The sequence below is a fragment of the Populus nigra genome, chromosome 4, assembly GCF_951802175.1.
Source record: "Populus nigra chromosome 4, ddPopNigr1.1, whole genome shotgun sequence".
In the NCBI taxonomy this organism is placed as follows: Eukaryota; Viridiplantae; Streptophyta; class Magnoliopsida; order Malpighiales; family Salicaceae; genus Populus; species Populus nigra.
In genome coordinates, this window is record NC_084855.1 from 8,676,641 (window position 1) to 8,699,156 (window position 22,516).

Genomic DNA, 22,516 nt, shown 5'->3' on the forward strand with positions numbered 1-22,516 from the left:
ATAGGCTGGGAACTATGCAATAATCAATTGTTTTCTAAACATATAATATTTACTAAGTTCACGTGCATGTACATGCAATCTTGTCATTGAATAAAATAAAATATGTAAAGTATCAATTAAAGTTAAAACGCTCTCTCTATTTTAAGCTGTGTTGTTGTCTTTGCAGACTGCACATGATAAAATATTACTACTACAACAACAACTAGTTTTGAAGACAAATTTGATATTATATACTTATTTGTCAATCAATAAAATAAAATGTTATATTTGGTTTTGTTTTTTATTTTTTATTTTTTATAAAAAAAAGCAATGATGAAGCAGATAATCTTCCATAATCTACATATATAGTCATTAGCAAGAAAGATTTTATTTATCTCATTTAGTGGTTATTTGGTATTGTGACCGCGGGTTAAGTTCACCTGTAATTAATATTATTATTTAAATAAGTAAAAAACATAATTTTATTTTGATAGAACCTGCCATAAATTATGGTTGTGCTATAGGTTTACCAAAAGCACAAGAAAGCAGTCATTTCCTGCTTCTTGGTAGAGAAATCACATAAACAGTATGCCATATTCTACTGTTCACACTCTTAATATGTAGTCGTACAACACACGATTTAATTAACTAAATTAATAGCACTTGAGCTAATTTGATGGGTAGAGAATAAGTGAGTGGCGAATAGAAAATCGTATGGTGTTTATAAAATAATTATGAGTAGTTATTTATTAAATTTACTTTGAAGAAAAATATAAATAAACGATGAAAGCGAAAATCGAATTTAAAATCTATATGAATATTCTCAATCATATTTAATGTTTTTTCAATCTTATCTCTCTTGTTGGTGTTTATCTCTTATGAGTAATTATTCTTTAAATATGTTACAATGCTATTCTTATTTATTTAAGGATGGTTATTTTCGGTTCGGTTTGATTTTTATCAACAAAAATAATCAAATTAGTTTTTTTTTAAACAAACCGAAACCGGTTCGAACTAACCGGTTTCGGTTTGATTCGGTTGTTTTAGAACAAAACTAAGTTTTTTCTGTTTGGTTCGGTTTTTTCAGTTTGACTCGATTTTTTTTGTTTGGTTTTTTCGATTTCAGGCATACAAAACCAAAACCAAAACCAAACCAAACCAATTGGTTTTTTAAAAATTATAATTAGTTTAATCATTTTTTTTATAGTTTGGTTTTTTTTATTATTTATTTTTTAATTTTTCAATTTAATTAATTTTTTGATTTTTTTGCTTATACTTGTTTCTGGATTCAATGGGATAAAGAGGGAACGGATCTTTTCAGAATCTTAAATTGCTAGTTAGCCTGGTTTGGTAGAAGGGTATAATCACATCAACATTAATAGGCTGATGCTAAAGTAGCTATAAACACGCAGCCTCTCTTGCCGAATTTAAAACTATTCTTAGCTTGACAAAAGATTTTACTATGTGGTTGTTACTACACTGTTATTTATGTCTTACGTGGCACTGACAATATTATTGGAAAAAAAATATTATTCTTTTGAGGTCAATCTGATGCGATATGCACGCCATGATCAGGATTATAATCAACGCTGGCGGGTCCATCGCATTAATTCATCAAACGAGGTGTTTATATCACCTTTTTAAATGTATATACCTCTTCAATGGACATTTATATGGAAAAAAATCTAACTATATATCACCCAGCCAAGTCAGCCTTTGAACCTCTCCTTGATGGAATGATTGCTGGGCAAGAAGCGTCAAAAACACAACAATAATCAAACATTATTTACCCTAATATTACACAATCAAACAAACAATCACAATAAATTAATACCAAAATTTTTATATAAAAAATCTTGATGTAAAAAAATAATAAAACTATAATCTACCAAAAAACCTCTACTAGTAATCACAATAATAGATAAATAAATATTATTCCTTAATTAAAGCTAAAAGTTGTAACATAAATAATCATGAACAACATATTTTTATAATATATCAACAAAAATAAATAGAAAAGTCTTACAAAACTGACAATCATGTTTATGTGAAGAACAAATCAATTTAAACACTTTAATATTCAATTTAATTGTACTGAATGAAGAGTTATGTATCCCGAACCTGTTGTCAAGACTTTAGCTTGATCCAATGGTAAATTAATTGTCTATAAAAACTTGAACTAAGATTATTCAAGCTACCCTCTTTTGTTTTTTCTCTTTTGTATATGTTGGCTCACCCACTTGAAAATAAGCCAAAAGGCTTTAGGTTTTTGTCCCTTCTTTTTGGTAGTTTATATAGGTTATGACCTAAGAAATTAGGGACTAAACCCAACAATTCTTCCCCTCATGCCTCCTTATTTGGGGGCTAGACCAAGCCCGCTTGCTTTGGTTGTCATATTCAATACATTATCATTGACATAAATCTTTTTAACAACAAAAGATTTTATTTTCATAGCATCTATAATCTATTGGTATCTAATCTGAATGTGCTTTGATCGAGAATGAAAAGTAGAATAGTTACTAAGATGGATTGCATTCTGACTGTGGTAGTGCAACACAAAGTTCTCTTGCACTAAACTAAGAGCGTGTTTGGTAGTGTGATATTAGTTGCTTTTCAAATAGCTTTTCGTGTCGAAATACATGCCAATGATGTTTTTTCATTTTTTAAAAATTATTTTTGACATCAGCACATCAAAACGATCCAAAATGTACAAACCACACTCAATTTTAGCAAAAAAAAAATTTTAAATTTGGTCAAACGCAGGTTCAACTGCAGAGCCAAATAAGCTCTAAGTTCATGTAAGAACTTTGTCATTCATAACACCTCATTGCCCCCATTTAGTAAGAGCAATGTATTTATCATTTGTAATTGATAATGCAATATATTTTCGCAACCTTGATTGTCATGAAACTGTTCCCCTTACAAATGTTTTTAAGTATCCCGATGTAGACTTTCTATAATCAACATTGTCATAATTCATCTTTTACCCTTGATTTTTTTTATGTATTTTAAAAAATATAAAATATCAAAAATATATTTTTTTATGTGATTTTGTCCATTTATAGTCATTTCATGATTTAGGTTTATAATGAATATACTTACAAGTTTTACATCCATTATTTATTAAACTATTGATAACAACATTTTTTCTAGATTAAAAAAGATCATCATCCTAATATAACTGACCAAACACATTTGGGAGGTGAAATGGAAAATCGTCATGTAAAGTGAAATTTGGAATTAATAACTTACAAATACTAAAAGATAATAAAACATACTAATAACAAATCGATTATCAGCAAGAAAACATGGTAATTACCCGGCGATTCCAAATTCCAATCCCTTCCCTTGTTATGTAACAGCACATGTAAAAGTGACAGGAATCGGCCACTGCTTGAACGATTCAACAAATTAAAAAGTGCTCTTTTCAATTCTTGGCAAGCTACTTTACGAGTCTGAACCAATTCAGGTTGTGGGATCAAAACTTCATCTCTAGCGGGGGGGAGTTACTGTACCTGTATCTAGTGGAATTAGACAGTCCTTCCACGCTCATGAGCACACCAGTAAATAGCTCGGTGGGTTCGCACCACTTGCGCGGTGACTGATTTGCAGTCAATATTCCACGATGGAAGGCGCCTGAATCATCCTTCTATTGACCAGATAAACAGAAAATAAACATGATCGTTTTTTGTAGAATAAAAAAAGATGGACGTGACTTGACTCCTCTTAAAAAGTTCGAGTTCGTGTATTGCTTGACTTAATCTCAAACACATGACGGGTACTATTGGTTGCTGGCGGAAGGATCAACAAATTAGCAAGGCATTTTTATTTTGTTGTGCAAGGGAATACAAACGCGTGTTTGACTATAGGAGATGAACGCGGCTGACTTTTTCAATAGCAAAAACATTTGTTTTTTTTCCCCATCCATTTAGACTGTGTTTTAAAAAAATCTTGATTTTTTTTGTTTTAAAATATATTTTTTATATTTTAAAATTATTTTGATCTATCGATATTAAAAATAATTTTAAAAAAATAAAAAAATTCATGTATTTACAAGCAAAAAACACTTTAAAAAACAATTTAACATTTGACTAAAAAAACAAGAAAGAACAAGTGTGTGCGGCTCACTCACTAGCGAGTGGTAGGTGTCCATACTTTTTAGATGACGTCTCCTAACATCCAAAAATATCATTATATCATGTCATTGGATGTATCATCTTGTCCTTTTACTTGTGGAGTAGCGCGTGTCAGCATTGGTAGTGTAATTTGTTTCGGTAGACCTTTTTTTTTCCCCCTTCTTTTCTCTTTCCTTCTCAAAAAATTACAGCTTAGCTCTTTTAGTTGTTGGTATTTCAACTTCATTCCTCATTATTTTGATTTTTAGCTTTAGTTTTTGATCATTTTATAAAAGTTTTATTTGTTTTTAATTTCGTCCTTCCATCCTAATTAGATATATATTATTTTTTTTCAATTTAGTCATCATTCTTTTGATTTCTAATTGTTTTTCTTGTCCATCTTGTAAAAGTTTATGGGTTTTTAATTTCATTCTTCAATCCAAAAGGATCATGATTTTGAGAAGTTAACACAAGTTTTTTTTTTTTAAAAAAAAAGGTTTATAATTCTTTTTATTTTTTTATCAAGTTATTTCAATTTCATGATCTAAGTCGCAAATTTGACGGAATATCCCGAGTTGGCTCGGCTCTAATTACCGAGATTACAAGTTTATCATGCTAAATTAGATTAACCAAAATCTTTTTTATGACATTTTTATTCTATTTTGTTCTTTTTTATTTAATGAGTTGTAAATTGAAATATTTTGTTTTTTTCGTTTTAAAAAAATATTTTTTCTCAAACCTTCATAATCACTTTTCTTTGTAAACTTGATCTGTTTGCTGTTTTTTTTATATATAATTAACTAAAATCAATTTATTCAACTGAGTCAAATTTATAAATTGAATCGTGTATGTTTCTTAAAAAAAAATATACTTACGAAACTTGAAAATTATTTTTTAATCAGTCCAGTGCCACGGTGAAGTACGAGCAAAAGCTAGTACGTGACTATTACCTGCTCGTATGTGTTTAGCATGGAATAGTCTCCAAGAAATTTGTAAGTTTTTAATTTGTATTGGTACTTAATAGTAACATTATCTTGAAGCCATGCTGTCATCTCTGGACAGGGTGACTTGAGTTACTGGGACGGGGAACAAAGGTTTGATGCCATTTGTAATTTGTATTGTGCTGGCCTAGTAAAGTATATGAAGTGTCCACCTTTCAAAAGGTCCTTATTCAATTCTGAGAGAGAGAGAGTCAAGTTGGAGAAATGGAGAAGGAAAAAGAAAGTGATCAAAACACCAATTTCCAGCATATTATAATGCCGTTATAAAATTCATTTGATAAAACTTAATCTCCCGAGTCAATTGGACATATTTAGGAGTTTAAAGTAGTCGGAAAAAAATGTAGATCTTGAGTTTCATTGTATAAATAGGTTTTGAAAATTAATTGGATAATTTATTGGTTAAAAGAGTGTTAAAATGGAGTTGAGGTTGAAAAAATTTGAGGCATTTTATGTTAAAATGTCTTAATAAAGCACTTTTAATAGAGAAAATCCAGCTATCATGACTTTTCAGAAATTAACAAGATAAAATGGATGATTCATTGTCCACTTATAATTATAAATAACATGTTATTTATTTGTATTTATTTAAAGTGTGATTACTAAAAACCATCTTAACTTAAAAGCTTAGGTTATTAGATTTATATAATTTTCTAACATATCTCTTCAAATGAAAGTCTTTTGAGCTTAAAACTTATACGGACTCACACCAACTTGCGCTTAATTTCTATAAAATAAAATGAGGGTGGTGAGATTCAAACTCATGACTGCTTGGTCAACAAGGCTCTGATACCATGTTAAAGAATTATCTCAACTTAATATCCTAAGCTATTGAGTGAGGCATCGAGATATAATTTATATTATTTTCTAATGCACCCCCTTAAGTGAAATGTTTTGGGCTTGAAACTTGCACACGCCCATATTCTTTTTTTTTTAATTTTTATTAAATAAAATAATGAGATATTGAGATTCGAACTCGTGATCATTTAATCAACAAGACTTTGATATCATGTTAAAGAATCATCTCAACTTAAAAGTTTAATTAAACTATTAGGCTAAAGCCGTAAGATATTTCTTTACAGACTCATATTATTTTGAATTTAATTTCTATAAAATAGAATGAAGGTGGTAAGGTTTGAACTCATTATTATTTAGTCAACAACACTCTAATATTATATTAAAAATCATTTCAATTTGAAATTTAAATTATTAGACAAACAAAATATGAATTATATACCTCTCCTTTTACTATAGAGTGGGCATGCGTGGCCTTGATGGAAATGGCCAATGATCTAGTTGTTTCCTATTTAAATACTATTACTTAATCTTAAGATTACCAAACTAACCTTGTTTCTTTTTTTTAAGATAGAAAAACTAACCTCGTTCTCGATTCTTTGTTTTTTAATTCAGATATGGCCTCCAATGAAGCAATCCTAGGGGGTCGCGAATAATATTTTTTTTCCTATGTTTTCCTATAATTAATATTTATTTATTGTTATTTCCTCTTTTATTTCGTAAAGATAGAACCCTACTTAATATTATACTTCTATAGTATCATGTGTTACCACATATCATCTTATATTTATTTTTTTCATTTTAAAAAATAGCAAAATCATTTAATCGGCTATGCCTATGCTTATCAGAAACCTAACGAGTAAGGCCACCTTAAATTCAGTGGTAAACCGTCTTCAATTCCTGGGTTTAACGACACCACGTACCTAATGGCTACACCCCATAATTGCAAAGGTTGAACACAAGAATGTCCACGTCGAACCTGATAGAAGGTGTTGGGCGAACAATAAAGGTTTCGCAGTCAAGAAAATTCAGTCGATATTGCACTGCTCCTTTAGTTAAGTTGAGGAATTTAGATTTGACCTGTGAAGTGGCTCGGTTTTTTTATCACCGCCCTGATATGCTTGTGGTTGTCAACTATTGACTTTTACTTTTACTTTTTCTTTGGATAAACGACAATTATGTTATATTTTCAATTATAATATACATGTTTGGTTTAACATTAATTGGTTGATTTCGTAATTCTATTTGCTACTACTTTTATTTTAACATTAACTATTGAATACTATTCACGTTTACCGATATATGTGGCTTTCATTTCCAGGGATTTCAGGCCATTTTTATGTGTTTTTTAAAAGTATTTTTGGTTTAAAAAGTCATTAGATTAATATTTTTTAATGTTTTTTTATGGTTTTGATGTGCTGATATTAAAAATAAAAAAATTTAAAAACAATTATTTTGATACATTTTCAAACAAAAAGTTATTTAAAAAGCAATACACCACAATCTCGAACACTCTCTTCGACTATAAACTTTATTTATACATTCAAAAATCTTAAATCAATTGAAATTGAAAGTAATGACTTTGATAATTTACGAAATGAAAGATTGAAAATTAAACATGTATTACAATTGAAGTTCACAACAAGAAAATTAGAAAACGCCAACAAAATATTTCTTTGACAAGTAAACACTATTATATTGACCATTTACATTGCCAATGAAGTTACCGATGAAAATACATCGCCAACAAAAGTTTTGTTAAGGATATGCTATTTGGCAGCGTTTCTATTGGCGTTACAAATTATCAACGAAGAGACCGATGAAATACTGGCGCCAAAGAAATAACATGCACCGACTAGGTTTTGTCATCCATTCCATTGGTAAATAAATTAACAATGAAATATTATGTCGTCTGTTTCATTGACACAATCTAAATATTGTTGACAAAATTGGCGACAAAATATCGGTCAACAGTCCTAAAACTTCTTAACTATTCTGTAACTTTTTGATGAAATAATGCCTGTATTTCTAATGGAATCACGAACATATTTTTTTTATCCATAAAAAAATTAGTAATTTTATTGAACAACAAAATTTAAAAAAAAATAGTAATTTTTTTAGTTATATAGTTTTTAAATTAAAAAACAACAAAATCACAATAAAACCAAACACTATCAATTTTATTGAACATCAAAATTTTATTAATTTCAACATTAATTTTATAACAATAAATACATCATTAAACATATGAAGTGGGGGTGGAGGGGGGAATCTTGAGCCAAAAAGACTAGAATGAGGAGCAAGATAATGTGAAGCCATATATTCTATCATTTTCTTTTAATCCCGCCTATTTTCTTTGTCTAATATGGCTTTCATTTCTTCTTTTAAGTTGACTACTTGCTCCTCGATTTGTTTTAGACCCCTCAATTTAAATTCTGACATCAATTGGTTTGGGCCGAACTTTTGTGTGCCTAGAGTTAAAGCAATATATCATTTCTCTAGTCAATGTTATAGGCATCCCACAAACCTGATTCCTACGGGGTCTATGAGTTGCTCCAACCTCTAACCATAAATGAGGATCTTGAGGAAGATAAGTGGAAATGTCTTAAATGACAAGTTTACATTTTAAATTAAAAAAAACTTAAATTGTGTGTCCAAAGGCCTTTTGGTCTTTTCATTTTAGTTTTCTCGTTATTACTAGGTTCACCAAGGGTAATTTGATTGTTTTATATCGATTTAATATTATTTGAATGGAAAAAGTGGCTAATGCGTGTGGTGCACAAGTCAACACATGGAAGGCATTTGCGCACTTCAAGCGGCACCTCTTAGTGGAAAAAAAATGCTTTTCCACCGTGTTGTTGGATGTGTCATAATGTTTTTTTTCCTATTGGTGCGGCACATGTTGATAGTGGTGAGACAGTTTATCATCAATGGGGCTTCTTTTTTTTTCTTTTTTCTCTCCTCCCTTGAAAATTACAAGTTGGTCCTATTTGTTATTGATATTTCAACTTCAGTCTTTGTTCTTTTAATTTATGATTGTTGTTTTTGGTCCTTTTATGAATGTTTCATTTGTTTTAAATTTCATCATTCAATTCCAATTTGTCATATGCTATATATGTTTTTCAATTTAACCCTTATTGTTTTGATTTTTGATTTTTTTCCTTTGATCCTTCTGTAAAAATTTTATTGATTTTTAATTTCATCCTTCAATTCAAACTTACAGTATATTATATTTTTCAATTTGATCCTCATTCTTTTGATTTTTTTATCCTTTTGTTCAAGTTTCTTTTCTTTTCAGTTTCACCCTTCGATCAGAAATTTGTAGTTTTTCTATGATTTATTTTTTATTTTGATTTTTATCCTTATTCTTTTAATCGTTATTTTTTTAATCTTTTTTTTTAATTTAGATCATTTGTATGATTGTTTTTTTTATTTCATCCTTTAACACTTGATTTGTTACGAATTGAGTTTCCTGATTTTTTCATATATGGTGCATCCGGTTTAATGACTCGAGTCACAGGTTTGAATAAGGGTTGCAATGGGTACCCATGGGTCAGGTTTCTTGATATTCATACTTCATATCCTATCCATTACCTATCGGGTAATAAATTTAGATATTCAGACACTATCAATTAGGTTTTAGAATATCTATTATCTGACTATTATTTATGATTCAATAAAAGATAAAATAGTTAGTGTGTGTGTGTTTTATGTCAGTATTGAAATATGTATGTATCATATTATATTTTCAAAAAATTTAAATGTTCTACAAATATATCAATATATATATATATTTCAGGTTAGGTTCGAGCGGATTTTGAGTTAAGTTTGACAATATTCATATCTTACTCATCACTCATCGAGTAAGATAAATATCCAAAAAACACCTATTAATTTAGGTCAGGTTGGGTCGGTATCCATCATATTCGAATTAAATTGTCATCCCTAATTATGAAAAGTTAATAAGGGTTAATATTTTTTTTGCTTATTTTCTTTTTTAATTTTATCATTCAACATTAATTTTTTAGGAGAATTTGACTTTGTTGTTTTCTTTGATTTCTATTCTATCGGGTTGTCTCGACTTCATGACCTGAGAGGCTGAGATACAGGTTTGACGGGTTAACTTGGACCGGCTCACTCCTTATTGCCTAAGTCACATGGTAATCATGCTAACTTAGGTTGACTAACATGCTCATTATAGTTTTTGTCTAGAATTCATTATATTATTTTTTTTTGTCAAAATATCACAGTAATTTGATTTTTTATAAAACAAATCATAATCTTTTTGCTAAGAATAATTTAATTACACAGAACCTATCGTGTGGTGTAGATCCACCATCTAGTGAACAACTAGATTATTTACTCAGATTTTGTCATGGGTTGAGTCACTTTTTTAACATAAAAAAATATTTAGGCGTTGCCAATGTTTTTTTTTCTAATAGAAAAAATTAAACTATGTAGGAATTGATCTAACATGACTTGATTATCTTGGCGGGTCAAAAGACAACCTGGATGACATGTAAGAATATAATTTGACTCAAAAAAATATTTAAGATGAGATTTGGTTTAATACACATTGAGATGACAATATATTGGATCAATCCAGTTTAACTTGCCAATCTATATACCAAGTTATGAGATCATGATAACTCAGATGACAACCCGAATAACAGGTGAAAACATAGCTTGATTCAAAAAATATTTAAGATGAGAATTGTTTTAATAAACATTGAGATGATAATATATTGGATCAACCCAGTTTAACCTGCCAATCTGCATGCCAAGTTATGAAATCATGATAACCCTCATAAAAAGAGAATCAAAACTAATTATGAAATTTAATTTTCAATAAACTTAATGGTGAAGGATGAAATTAAAAAAATTTAATAAAAAAAACCCAAGAAAATGATCCAAGTCAACTTAAGTTAATCTGTTAAACCCGTGACTCGAGTTATGAGATCTGAATAACCTAATAAAAAGAATTAAAACAAATTATGAAATCCAATTCTCAATCAACCCAAATTTAAAAGATGAAATTGAAAAAAAATGATTACATAAAAGACACAAAAAACAACTCGAGTCAATCAGGATTGACTCATCAAACTTGTGACTTGAGTTATGAGATAAAGATAATTTCATAGAAAATATACTGAAACAAATTATAAAGCTTAATTATCAATTAACCCAATATTAAATGATGAAATTAACTAAAAAAAGTCAATTAGAAAAATAAAAAAATCGAGTCAGTCGGGTTAATCTATCATATTCGTGATCCAGGTAATATGTATGAGATAGCCTTATGAAAAATAAATTAAAAAATATAAAGTAAAATCTCTGTTAAATATAATATTAAGAAATAAAATTATAATTAAAAAAATATAAATTTAAAAATATTATTCCAATAAAAAAATATAATACGAGGAAGAGTACAATAAAAACCCATCCTTCTTAAGGCTTTTCATTAATGATAATATCTTAAAAATAAAATTTCATTTTCTTTTCTACCTCGCCTAATTAATCAGAAAAGGAAGTCGGCAAAATATTGGACGCAAAAATACACTGTAACTCCTAAATTCACAACAAATTTTGATTTTCTAAACTTCCATCTTTTTACGGCATCCGTTTTGAATAAAATAAATAACAAAATTCTAAGGACATTAAATAAATTTTGAACCATTCAGATCTTTATGACAAATAATAAAAATATTAAATAAATAAAAATTGCAAAACACATTCTAATTCATAGATTCAAAACTACGGTCATCACCCAATTTGTCTTGTATTGAAGAGAGGGAGAGGTTTTTATTTTTTCTATAAAAAAATATGATGATAAAAATAATAAAAGCTAATAAACGGTCAAAGGTACATCTTAACCGATTCACCCATGCGGCGCATGCTAGCAACATTACATGTACACGTTAAAGCTCTGATGCTGGCTGTTGGAGCCTATAAAAAGGTACATCCGTTGTGAAGCACTTGCCTTGCTTGAAAGTTGAAACCATTCAGAAACAACAAACAGTTAGGCATAGCCAGCGAAGCCTTTGTTTTTTTCCTGCCCGAGCGAGAGAAAAGAAACATTGAAAAAAAATGGCGGATCAGTGCATGCTAGGATGGATTTTAGCTACTTTGTTTGTTCTCTTCGCTATCTATTGTTTGGTAATTAAGAAGAAGGAACGGGGTACTAAAAAGGATTTGCTAGAATCGAGAAGTGAGTCCGTTAATTGCACAGCCACCGCCAATGAAGAATGCAGATCCGGTAACGTTTCCGATGCCGACGTTATCATTGTCGGCGCCGGTGTTGCTGGCGCCGCTCTTGCTCATACTCTTGGCAAGGTATTTTCTTTTCCTGCATATTCTCGGCAATTAAACGGAGAGAAACAAACTTTCATTTATTTTCCGTTGGTTAAGCGATTATTCGAAAACCTGAAAACCTTCTTTTTTTTCTAATTTGGCTAATTGTATAAAGAGACGCACCTCAAATCATTAATTTAATTTTCTAATGGAATAGGAAGCCTTTTAGTTGCCGCGCGTGCTTGAAAAACTTTGAGGATTGATTGGAAGAGTTTGTTAATTTTTGGAATTATACGACACCGAATGGCGCGTTCAGGATTTGATGATTCTTATGTGTTTATTTTGAATTTATACAGTCCTTTTGTTCTTGTGATCTTACACACTTCTTTTATTCTATGGAGGCCACCCTTTGATATTTCCATCAAACACATATTAAAGTATTTGCAGACCTATAACAGTAAGGAATCTTTTGTCAAACACGTGCTTTACCAACATGAAGTAGCCGTCCAGGGATTTTTTCTGAAATTTTTTTTGTTAAACGTTCAAGATTTTGATGAACGCAGCCAGCTGTCGTTAATTTTTTTTTTTTTAAAAAAAAAAACTCTTCCATCTCTTTCATGGAGTTGGTTGAGAATTGATAATAAGATGAATTAAAGCGGGGATCAATCTGTAGAGATGACCTGGCTTTTATGATTTATCTTATGGAACACGCATGAATATGTTTTTTTTTTTAAATAATAATTATGCGATAACTGGCACTGAACATGTTCTTATAATGAGAGGATCTGTCATCTTTCAATTAATTAGTTGTCAACTTGTATCTGTTGTAGCTGCTATGCTTTTGTTTCTTTCTAATTATCATTGTCAGCTAGCGGAATAAGAAATCGACTGCACCAATGAAATCCATCTTTCTACTACCCAAAATCGTGATTCCCAAATTGAAAATCTATCTTTCTATATTTTAATCAAAACAGTATTTATTTGTAAGGGTTCACTCTTGTTCATGATCCTAATAGATGGCTACTGGTAATATTCTCCAATCACTAAAGAAATCTTGTCATGCAGTTATTTAAATTTAGGACCTACCGTATTTCGGTTTCGTCTTGGAAAAAATGTTCTCATTCAAGCTTTGCCTCTTGTTTTATTCTGATTAGTTTGCACCGTGATCTAATATAGACTTTCTTCTTGAATCGACATGAGATCATATCTTTTAGAATGAACACATATATATCCTAACTGCGAGTTATTCCAATAGCCAATTCACTGCATGTATTAAACGCAGGATGGACGTCGAGTGCGCGTCATTGAAAGAGACCTGACTGAACCCGATAGGATTGTTGGTGAATTGCTACAGCCAGGGGGTTACCTAAAGTTAATTGAGTTGGGACTTGAAGGTGCGTGTGATGAATTTCACAATTACCTGCAAAGTTTTGTAATTCTACAAGTTTGTATTAATTGATACCATTTGCTGACACTCAATCATGGGAGAGCTTAGTTGCTAAATATATAGCTAAACTTTTTTTCTCAATGCAGATTGTGTAGAGAAAATTGATGCTCAGAAGGTGTTTGGTTATGCTCTTTTCAAGGATGGAATGCACACTCAACTCTCTTATCCCTTGGAAAAGTTTCACTCAGATGTAGCCGGAAGGAGCTTTCACAATGGGCGTTTCATACAGAGGATGCGGGAAAAAGCTGTGTCCCTCCCCAAGTATGTCTTTTCTTCCATTGTAGATCTATGCATGTGCCAATTCCCTTTTGAAAATTTAAATGGTTCTTAAAATTATTCATAAAATTGCTTCTAAGTGTTTGTGCATCATTCTTTTCATTGTACCTGGACCCAATTAATATGGTTGACATCTTCAGGTATGCGGTGAGTGTCCAAGGTCATCTGATTGTCTGCTGTGTGCATGTTTTAATTTTTAGACGCTGATCTTGAGAATATATTTTATACCAGTTTAATATACCAACATAATATCTAGAAGCCTTTCTTTTTGTTTGCTGTCAGTTATATTTTCATTTTCAATTTTACTAGTGTACATTTGGAGCAAGGAACTGTCACTTCTCTGCTCGAAGAGAAAGGGACAATTAGAGGTGTGCAGTACAAAACAAAAGATGGGCAAGAGCTGACGGCATTTGCTCCTCTGACTATTGTTTGTGATGGATGTTTCTCAAACCTGCGCCGCTCCCTTTGCGACCCTAAGGTGAGAACCCTTGATATTGTTGGATGGGAGCACTTGTAGTATCAAGCCTAAGACAACCAATTCAACAGAAATTTTTTCTCGCTACTTGCCTGTATTACAAAATGAAGTACTTCCTAGAAATTAAAATGCACCTCTAATTATCTTGCGCAGGTGGATGTGCCCTCATGTTTTGTTGGTATGATCCTGGAGAATTGCCAACTTCCATGTGCAAATCATGGGCATGTTATATTAGGGGATCCATCTCCAATTTTGATGTATCCTATTAGCAGCACGGAGACTCGCTGTCTGGTTGATATTCCTGGTCAGAAGGTTCCTTCCATTTCAAGTGGTGAAATGGCAAAATATTTGAAGACTCTGGTGGCACCTCAGGTATGTTGTAATCTTCAACGCATTTTCAGCTCCTTGTTTGGCCTTTTTCATCTCTATCTATGTTTAATGATGTCTTCAGCTGACATTCTGACATTTCTGTTTTGCAGCTTCCCCCGGAAGTTTATGATGCCTTTCTAGCTGCAGTTGATAAAGGAAACATTAGGACAATGCCAAACAGAAGCATGCCAGCTGCTCCTTATCCTACTCCCGGTGCCTTGTTGATGGGCGATGCATTCAACATGCGGCATCCTCTAACTGGGGGAGGGATGACTGTTGCATTGTCCGACATTGTTGTGCTAAGGAATCTTCTCAGGCCTTTGCGTGACCTTAATGATTCCCCTACCCTCTGCAAATACCTCGAATCTTTCTACACCTTGCGTAAGGTAAGTTGTATCTCTTGTGTTATGCTTGTCTGTTCTTGCTGTTCACTTGCTCGGTTGCACAGATTTTGGAAAATCTTTGGGGAAGAAAAAGGTTCTCTGCTTCTGAACAATAACAGGATTCAGAGCCAACTCTTAGTAGCGTTTTCTTCATGAAGAAGATGCCTTCATAGTACTGCTGCTAAACTCAGATTATCCCATGTTTTCGCAGCCTGTAGCATCCACAATCAATACACTGGCAGGTGCACTTTACAAGGTCTTTTGTGCTTCACCTGATGAAGCAAGGAAGGAAATGCGTCAGGCATGCTTTGATTATTTAAGTCTTGGAGGTGTATTTTCAGAAGGACCAGTGTCTTTGCTCTCAGGTTTGAACCCCCGTCCGTTGAGCTTGGTTGCCCACTTCTTTGCAGTTGCTATATATGGTGTTGGTCGTTTGTTACTGCCATTCCCTTCACCTAAACGCATCTGGATTGGAGCTAGATTGATTTCAGTGCGTATCTACCCCTCTCTGTACTCTTTCTGCTGCCATTTCAATTTATTATTGCTGTTGTTATCACAATTTCGTGCAATTTTATTTTTTTTCCCTTCCCGAACACTGAAGGATCAAATTACTGTTCTGCAGGGTGCATCGGGAATTATCTTCCCCATCATTAGGTCAGAAGGAGTTAGACAAATGTTCTTCCCTGCAACTGTTCCTGCATATTACAGATCTCCTCCAGTCATGTGAGACTGATTTGACAAGACGCCAGGAGATAGCAAATTTTTCTTATGCCGGTCAAATTGAGCCACTTGTGTCCCAACTCCTCCTTCCCCTTGTTCAAAGTCGACTGGGTGAGGTTGAATGCTTCAACGAATCACTGTGCATTATTATACTTTTTTTTTTTGTTCCTAGGATCTTTATACATCTTCAACTCTTGATATCAATATATAATATCCACTTTCAAGCCGTCAGGTTTTAATCCCTGCAACTCACGTCATTATTTATGTTCCTATATCTATTTTCAATACCCCTCTCCTGGACAAAATCAACTCTGCAACTTCATCCTCCGCGCGTCCCCTCTAATCATCAATACGATAATCCTATTAGAAGAATAAGACGTTTGAATTGGGAAATGGGTGCCACGTTAGGAAAGTATTATATTGGAAAGAAAAAGGAAAGGGAAAAGGGAAGGGAAAGAAAAGAAAAGAAAATAATCGGTTCCAAGATCTGGTCTTCGAAGCTAGCTTTTGTAGACTTCGTTGGCTGCTGAATCTCAAAATATCACCAAAGGCCTTATTCCTAATAAACTCCAAGGTCCGTGGTGAGTAACAATATTATTAATTCATACATTTGAAAGCCATTTGGATCTTCATCTTAATTTACAGCCTTTAGGACAAAAGGCAAGGCAAGCATGATGCTCTGTTTTTATTCAGGACATTTCATCGACCTGCACTGCTGGTAAGGCTCACTGTAAAAAACGAAGACATGGAAAGACGGGGAGAAAATAAAAGAGCACGCAGGAAGCCCCCCTGACGGCTTTGTCCCGCTCTTGACACGAATCTGCGACTCGTAAAATGACAAAACACACTTTGATCCCTTAGTTATAAAATTGTATGGTTGAATTCTTATTTGATCAAATTGGAAAAACAAGTAGCTAAAAAAACAAAAACAACAACAATAAAGTCGTGTTAGGCAGTAATGCATATAGTATCCCTTGTATATCATCTAGATTTAAACTTATAAGCCGAGTTTTGGTTACTATATCGGGACAAAAAGATGGTAACAATAATGAAAAAGAAGACAATACAAGAAAATAAAAATAAAATTGTGTTTAGTAGTAATGTACAAGAAAAAACGATTGCCTCTATATCCTTTTTGTTTATGATGAACATGATATAACAAAATAAAAAAATATATTTTACTCTTAATATATATTGTTATCAAACTTTAATGCATATTAAGTATTAAAATTAATAATATTATAATAATCCTATTTACAAAACCAAGATTGACATGGCGGGTTGATCCGGGACCTGAAATGGTTTGAATTTAAAAAAAATGAGAAAAAAATGACTCAACCCGGCCCGGTAAAAACTCCAAGTCAACCCAGGATAAAACACTGGTTAAAAACCCATTGACTTTTTTAAAAAGAATTCTGGTCAAAACAAGGTTGTTTTGATTGTTTTAAAAAATGGGTGAACCAGGTTGACCATCCCGATCCATGACTTAAACCTTGTCTTAGGTCGACTTTCAAGTCGGGTTTTAAAACTATGATAAAAATTATTTTTATCCATATATTGATCTGGATTAACTTGTGTTGATCATCCCAACCTGTGACCTGGGCCTTATCTCAGTCGACCTCTGATGAATAAAAAAAATAGGGAAACAGAAAGTTGGTTTTCCTCTAAAAAATTAAAGGATAGACAAAAATACAAACATTTTACCTTGGCTTTTCTTTTCATTTTATATATTTTTCTTGTATTTATCTCTAAGATTCAATATGGTAATTAAGTACATATGATTCGCATTCTTATAAATGTATAATACAAATAAAAACTCATCTATTTAAAATTTGATTGAAAAAGAAATAATGATAAATTTCAATATCTCCTTGAGGTATTATAAAATTATAAAAACTCTCTAAAAGACTAATTACTATGTAAATAATAGTTAAAATAAGTGATTTAAAAATAAGAAAAGATATTAATTATAAATTAAATTCAAAAAACAAAACAAATTAAAATTAAAAAAAAATAGATGTTATTGAGCTTGGAAAGCCAAAGCCACAAGCTTGGCCTAAAAGAAAAAAAAGACTAGCCTCGTGTTCCTAGTTTTCTTTTATTTTTAGAAAAAATGTCTTTAACCAATTTATTTTAAAAAAGAGTTTATTTGAAATAATAATAAACTTACAAATATCAAATTAAAACAAATTACATAGCCCAATTCAAAACAAATAAAATGTTAAAATATAAAATTAAAAAAATAAGCAAGAAAAATAAATTGAAATGGAAAAACAAATAATAATAATAATTCAAATGAAAATGATAATTGAGCATCTATCTTTTAGAGGTAAAAAAACTCATTTGACCTATTTTTTCATCAAAAAACACCTAAGGAACATCATAAAGACTTTAAAAAACTTGTTCTTGGTATAAAATCACCATTTAATCAGTTAAAAAAGAAAAGGATCAACTTGATTCATAAACAAATTCCGAAGCCTAATCTGATTTTTAGGCAAGATAAATGCAAAAAAAAACCCTAAATGAAACTCCTTTTATTAAATAAACTCCTTGCATCAAGAAAAATGAGTCTCGTCATCAAAAAGTATCATTTTTTAAACTTTCTCTCTCTCATCATAATACAACTACTCTCTTAAGTTTAGAGATCAAAACATGAAGAAAATAAAATTTTGAATGAGATTGTAATAAACTTATAAAAGTGAAATTAAAATCAAAATAAAATTGAAAAAAAAACTCCAGGGTCCAAGAATGCTAAAACCATGTCTTAGCTACGATAACAAAAAAAAACAACATGGGATTTTAATCAATTCTCCAACTTGATCATTGGTTTTTTAATTATGCATAATTTTAATATCGGGCACTTCTCTAAACACCACAAAAAACTGTGAAAAGTTAATCGGGACAAATTACCAACACAAACATTAAAAAAAGAAACAAAATTGGAAGGATCTAATAAAAAAAAACTTAAGTGACAAAAGAAACAAAGGATGAAAAGAAACTCATGATACAATTATAATCCACTGAGTGGACAGGAAACTCTTAAAAGTTTCAGTCTTCTTTGTAATTGTAATTTTTAATCGCGATATAGTGTAAAGAAGATGTTCTGTCAGTCGTTGAGAATTCTTCCAATATTGGAATTTGGAGTATTTTCCAGATATTTAACTTATTTAGTAAAACGGCAACAAACACCATTTTAGTTGTTTGCTAAAAAATGCCTCATTGACTTCCTCATGCCTTCCGCAGAGCAGAGCAGAGCAGGCCTCTAAGAAAGACGTACCTTATGCCAATGCCAAAGAAGCAAGATGGCATTTCATTCCAGAGAGCCAGCCCTGTCATGAAACGAAGCGAGGCGAATCTGTTGAACTGGGCATTTCTATGAAAAATAAAGCTGATGAATTAATTTGCATTATTTACCATTATATAATTTGTTTTGTACTCCTACCATGTATATTCATATTAAAACTTTTCATTTTTTTATTCTCAATTTTCATATATAGGGCTCCTCACCAGCTAAACAACTCCAAAAAAGAATCTATAGTTGGAGTTTGATTTTTTCTTCTGTTTTTTTTTTTATTATTATTGATCGAATCTATGGTCTCTCTAGACAATAAAAAATGAATGTGTTTTCAAAGTTTCAAAAAAGAACAGTTTTCCTGATTTAAAGATGCTCAGCACTGAAAATTGCTGAGACGTCAGCTTAAAGCTCAGCGGTAACACACAAGTAATTACAAAACCATAATAATTTAGATTATAATTTCATGAATACTATCAAGGAAAGGTGTTAAAGAATTCATGAGCCCTAATAAAGGCTTTAGGGCTAGTCGGCTAGAGTTAGAATATCATATTCATATGACAAGGAAATTGTGAATATCTTTCTATACGGTGATGGGTTGTTTACGACAAGAAAGTAATCCCCTAGTACATAACATTGTCGTCCGAGCCATTTAATATTAAGCATTGTCGTCGGGGCCATCTAATAAAATTACTAAATCACCATTTAACTAGTGTAAAAGGGTTTTGGTAATTTAATAAACATGCGTGATCATTGAATGCATCAGCGGGCGGCTGTCTCTGAAATGAATGTTTGAAATTGTGATAGTAGTAAAATTTAAAATATTTTTTATTTAGTAATATATTAAAATAATTTTTTTTATTTTTTAAAATTATTTTTGATATCAGCATATCAAAATGATTTAAAAATATATATATATAAAATTTATTTTAAATAAAAAAAATTCAAAAATTTTGGAAACGGGGTTTGCACTGCGTTCCCAAACACTCTACAATAACCCGTGTTGTTTTTGAATTTTTGTTTTGACGTTGATATTTTTTTTAATTTTCTCTTATCTTTTTAATTTACGCGTTAAGCCATTCAATTTCCCAAAAAAGTCATTCAATTTATTTTTCTTTATATTTGATATTTATTTTTTTTATTTGAAGTAATTTATAAAATTATTATTTTTTAATTTCATTATTCTTTAATTTTTTCAACTATTATATTTGTTCTCTATTCTTTTAAATGCTAGTTTTTTTATCATTTTCTTGATTTATATTATTTTTTAATTTTATCCCTTATTGTTTTTATTTAATTTTATTTTTATACCATATTTGATTCTTATTATTTTGATTGCTATTTTTTTGTTTTATTTTCTTTATTTATTTTATTTTTCACTTTCATCTTTCATGTTTTATTTCATTTAATTTTTATACCAGATTTAGTCCTTTTTGTTTTAATGTTATTTTTTTTATTTGAGATGATCGACAATTTTTCTTCATGGTATTTTTGGGTTTACCTTCTATATGGAGACTCAATCTCATAATTCGGATCACATGTTTTGATGATTAGTCTGATTTGACTCTTTTTTTGAATTATTTTTTAAAATTATTTTTTTTAATTTCATCCTTCAATAGTTATTGAGCCTTCAACTTCGTGAATTTTTTTTATTTATATGAAATTATCTTAATCTCATGATGTGAGTTAATCGAATTAACTCAGGTTGACTTGGGGTATTTTCATGATTTTTCTTAATTGTTTTTTTTTCAATTTATTCTTTCATCATTTAGTTTGTCTGAGAGTTGACCTCCATTGTTTTATTCAACTTCTTTTATAGGTTGTTATCTTGATCTTACAACTGAACTGTGAGTTTGACATGTTGACTAGAGAGGTGTTTTTATCCTTTTTAAATATTTTTTTAAAATTCCATTTTATTTACTGGTAATTGAGTTTTAAGTTTTTTTTTTGTTTTTTTTAATGAGGTTATCATGTTCTCATTCAATTTTTACTTTGTTATCAAATAAGATTATTGAAACCTTTTAAGAATATCTAAAGGGTCTCTTTTTATAGTATTGGCAAGTGTTAACTATTTTTTTATTAGTCAATGTCAAATGGGTTTCAAATTTTTCTTACTCTTTTAAAAATATTAACATCATCTAAGCATTTTTTTTTTCACCTTACAAAATTTTTTCTAATAATCATATTTTTTTTCAAATTCAAGTTCTAAAAATGACTTTACTTAGATTTTGGATAGTGACATGTAGATTGTGGATGTAATTTTCTAGAATGACATATTCATATCCTCAAAATTATATATTGCAACATTCTGAAAAGTTTTTTATTAATGATTTACTAACATCTCCTCTTTTAATGTCAATTCAATATTATATTTTGCAACATTCCAAATTATGTAGAAAAAAGCTTGCAAAAATGAACTAACCATTGTAAATTGTTTATGAAATCTCAACCAAATTCTAATCAATGTTTTAAGACACTGAGACACAAGTATTAACTATAGATCTAAAATGCATAGGGAATTTACTTTATAAAATGCATTGTAAATCCCTTCATGTTAAAATGTGGACAGAATGTTCATAGTTCCTTTTTTTTGTTTATTTTTTTTTAATTTGATCCTTATTGGACTAGATTATAGATCAATTTATTGTAGAAGAGTGAGATTGAAAGATAGGGGATCAAATTGAAAAATACAAAGGGGATGGGTGGCTTTAACAAAATTTGGGGAAAATATTTATTATAGTCCCTATACTTTTCAAATTATAAATATCAAGTCCCTTCAATTTTTAAAATTGAAGGCCAAAATCAATTTTGGTGTCAAATTTTATTTTTATTTTATTTTTTGGTCCTTAATTTGAGAGATGTGAGACAAAGTGGCTGGAATTTGACTCCAAAGAAAATGTTTATGCTGGCACCGATTCTAAACATAAAAACAATTGATATTGGTGTCAAATTGTTCCATTTAATAAGAGGATTCTCATTACGTGTTTTTTTACCTTGGAATTGCTTAGAACAATATATCTGAGCTTGGTAAGATTTTTGTTTTCAAGTTGATTTTGGATCTTGTGATGATTGTTTTTTGTTTTTTAAGGGCATAAATGAGGTTATCAAGTTATCTAAGATGTTTTTATAGGTATTCTGGGTCAAAATAAATTGAAAAATTTCGAGTTAAAGAAACTTATGCCTTGATTTTTCAGCCATTATGGTGGTTGAAAACCAAGTAATATCAGACGACGTGTTCTCTGCCTCAGCAAACGACATGTTGTCTAACTTATTTTTTTTTTCAAGAAAAATTAAAACGAATGGTATATCATCATCCCCATAAAAAAATTAAGGGTAAAAGCATGCGGGCTACTCTTACAAGCCCAGGCATAAGCCT

General features: G+C 30.6%; 1 protein-coding gene across 1 annotated transcript; it reads left to right on the plus strand.

Annotated features, from left to right (window-relative positions):
• The first annotated feature begins 11,850 nt into the window (after positions 1–11,850).
• Positions 11,851–16,087, plus strand: LOC133690526 (squalene monooxygenase SE1-like). Its single transcript, XM_062110753.1, has 8 exons — positions 11,851–12,220; positions 13,461–13,572; positions 13,712–13,886; positions 14,211–14,379; positions 14,530–14,748; positions 14,856–15,131; positions 15,340–15,618; positions 15,751–16,087. Exons 1-8 carry the CDS (start codon positions 11,975–11,977, stop codon positions 15,853–15,855), a joined length of 1,581 nt encoding a protein of 526 aa, XP_061966737.1. The 5' UTR covers positions 11,851–11,974; the 3' UTR covers positions 15,856–16,087.
• The last annotated feature ends 6,429 nt before the right edge of the window (positions 16,088–22,516 follow it).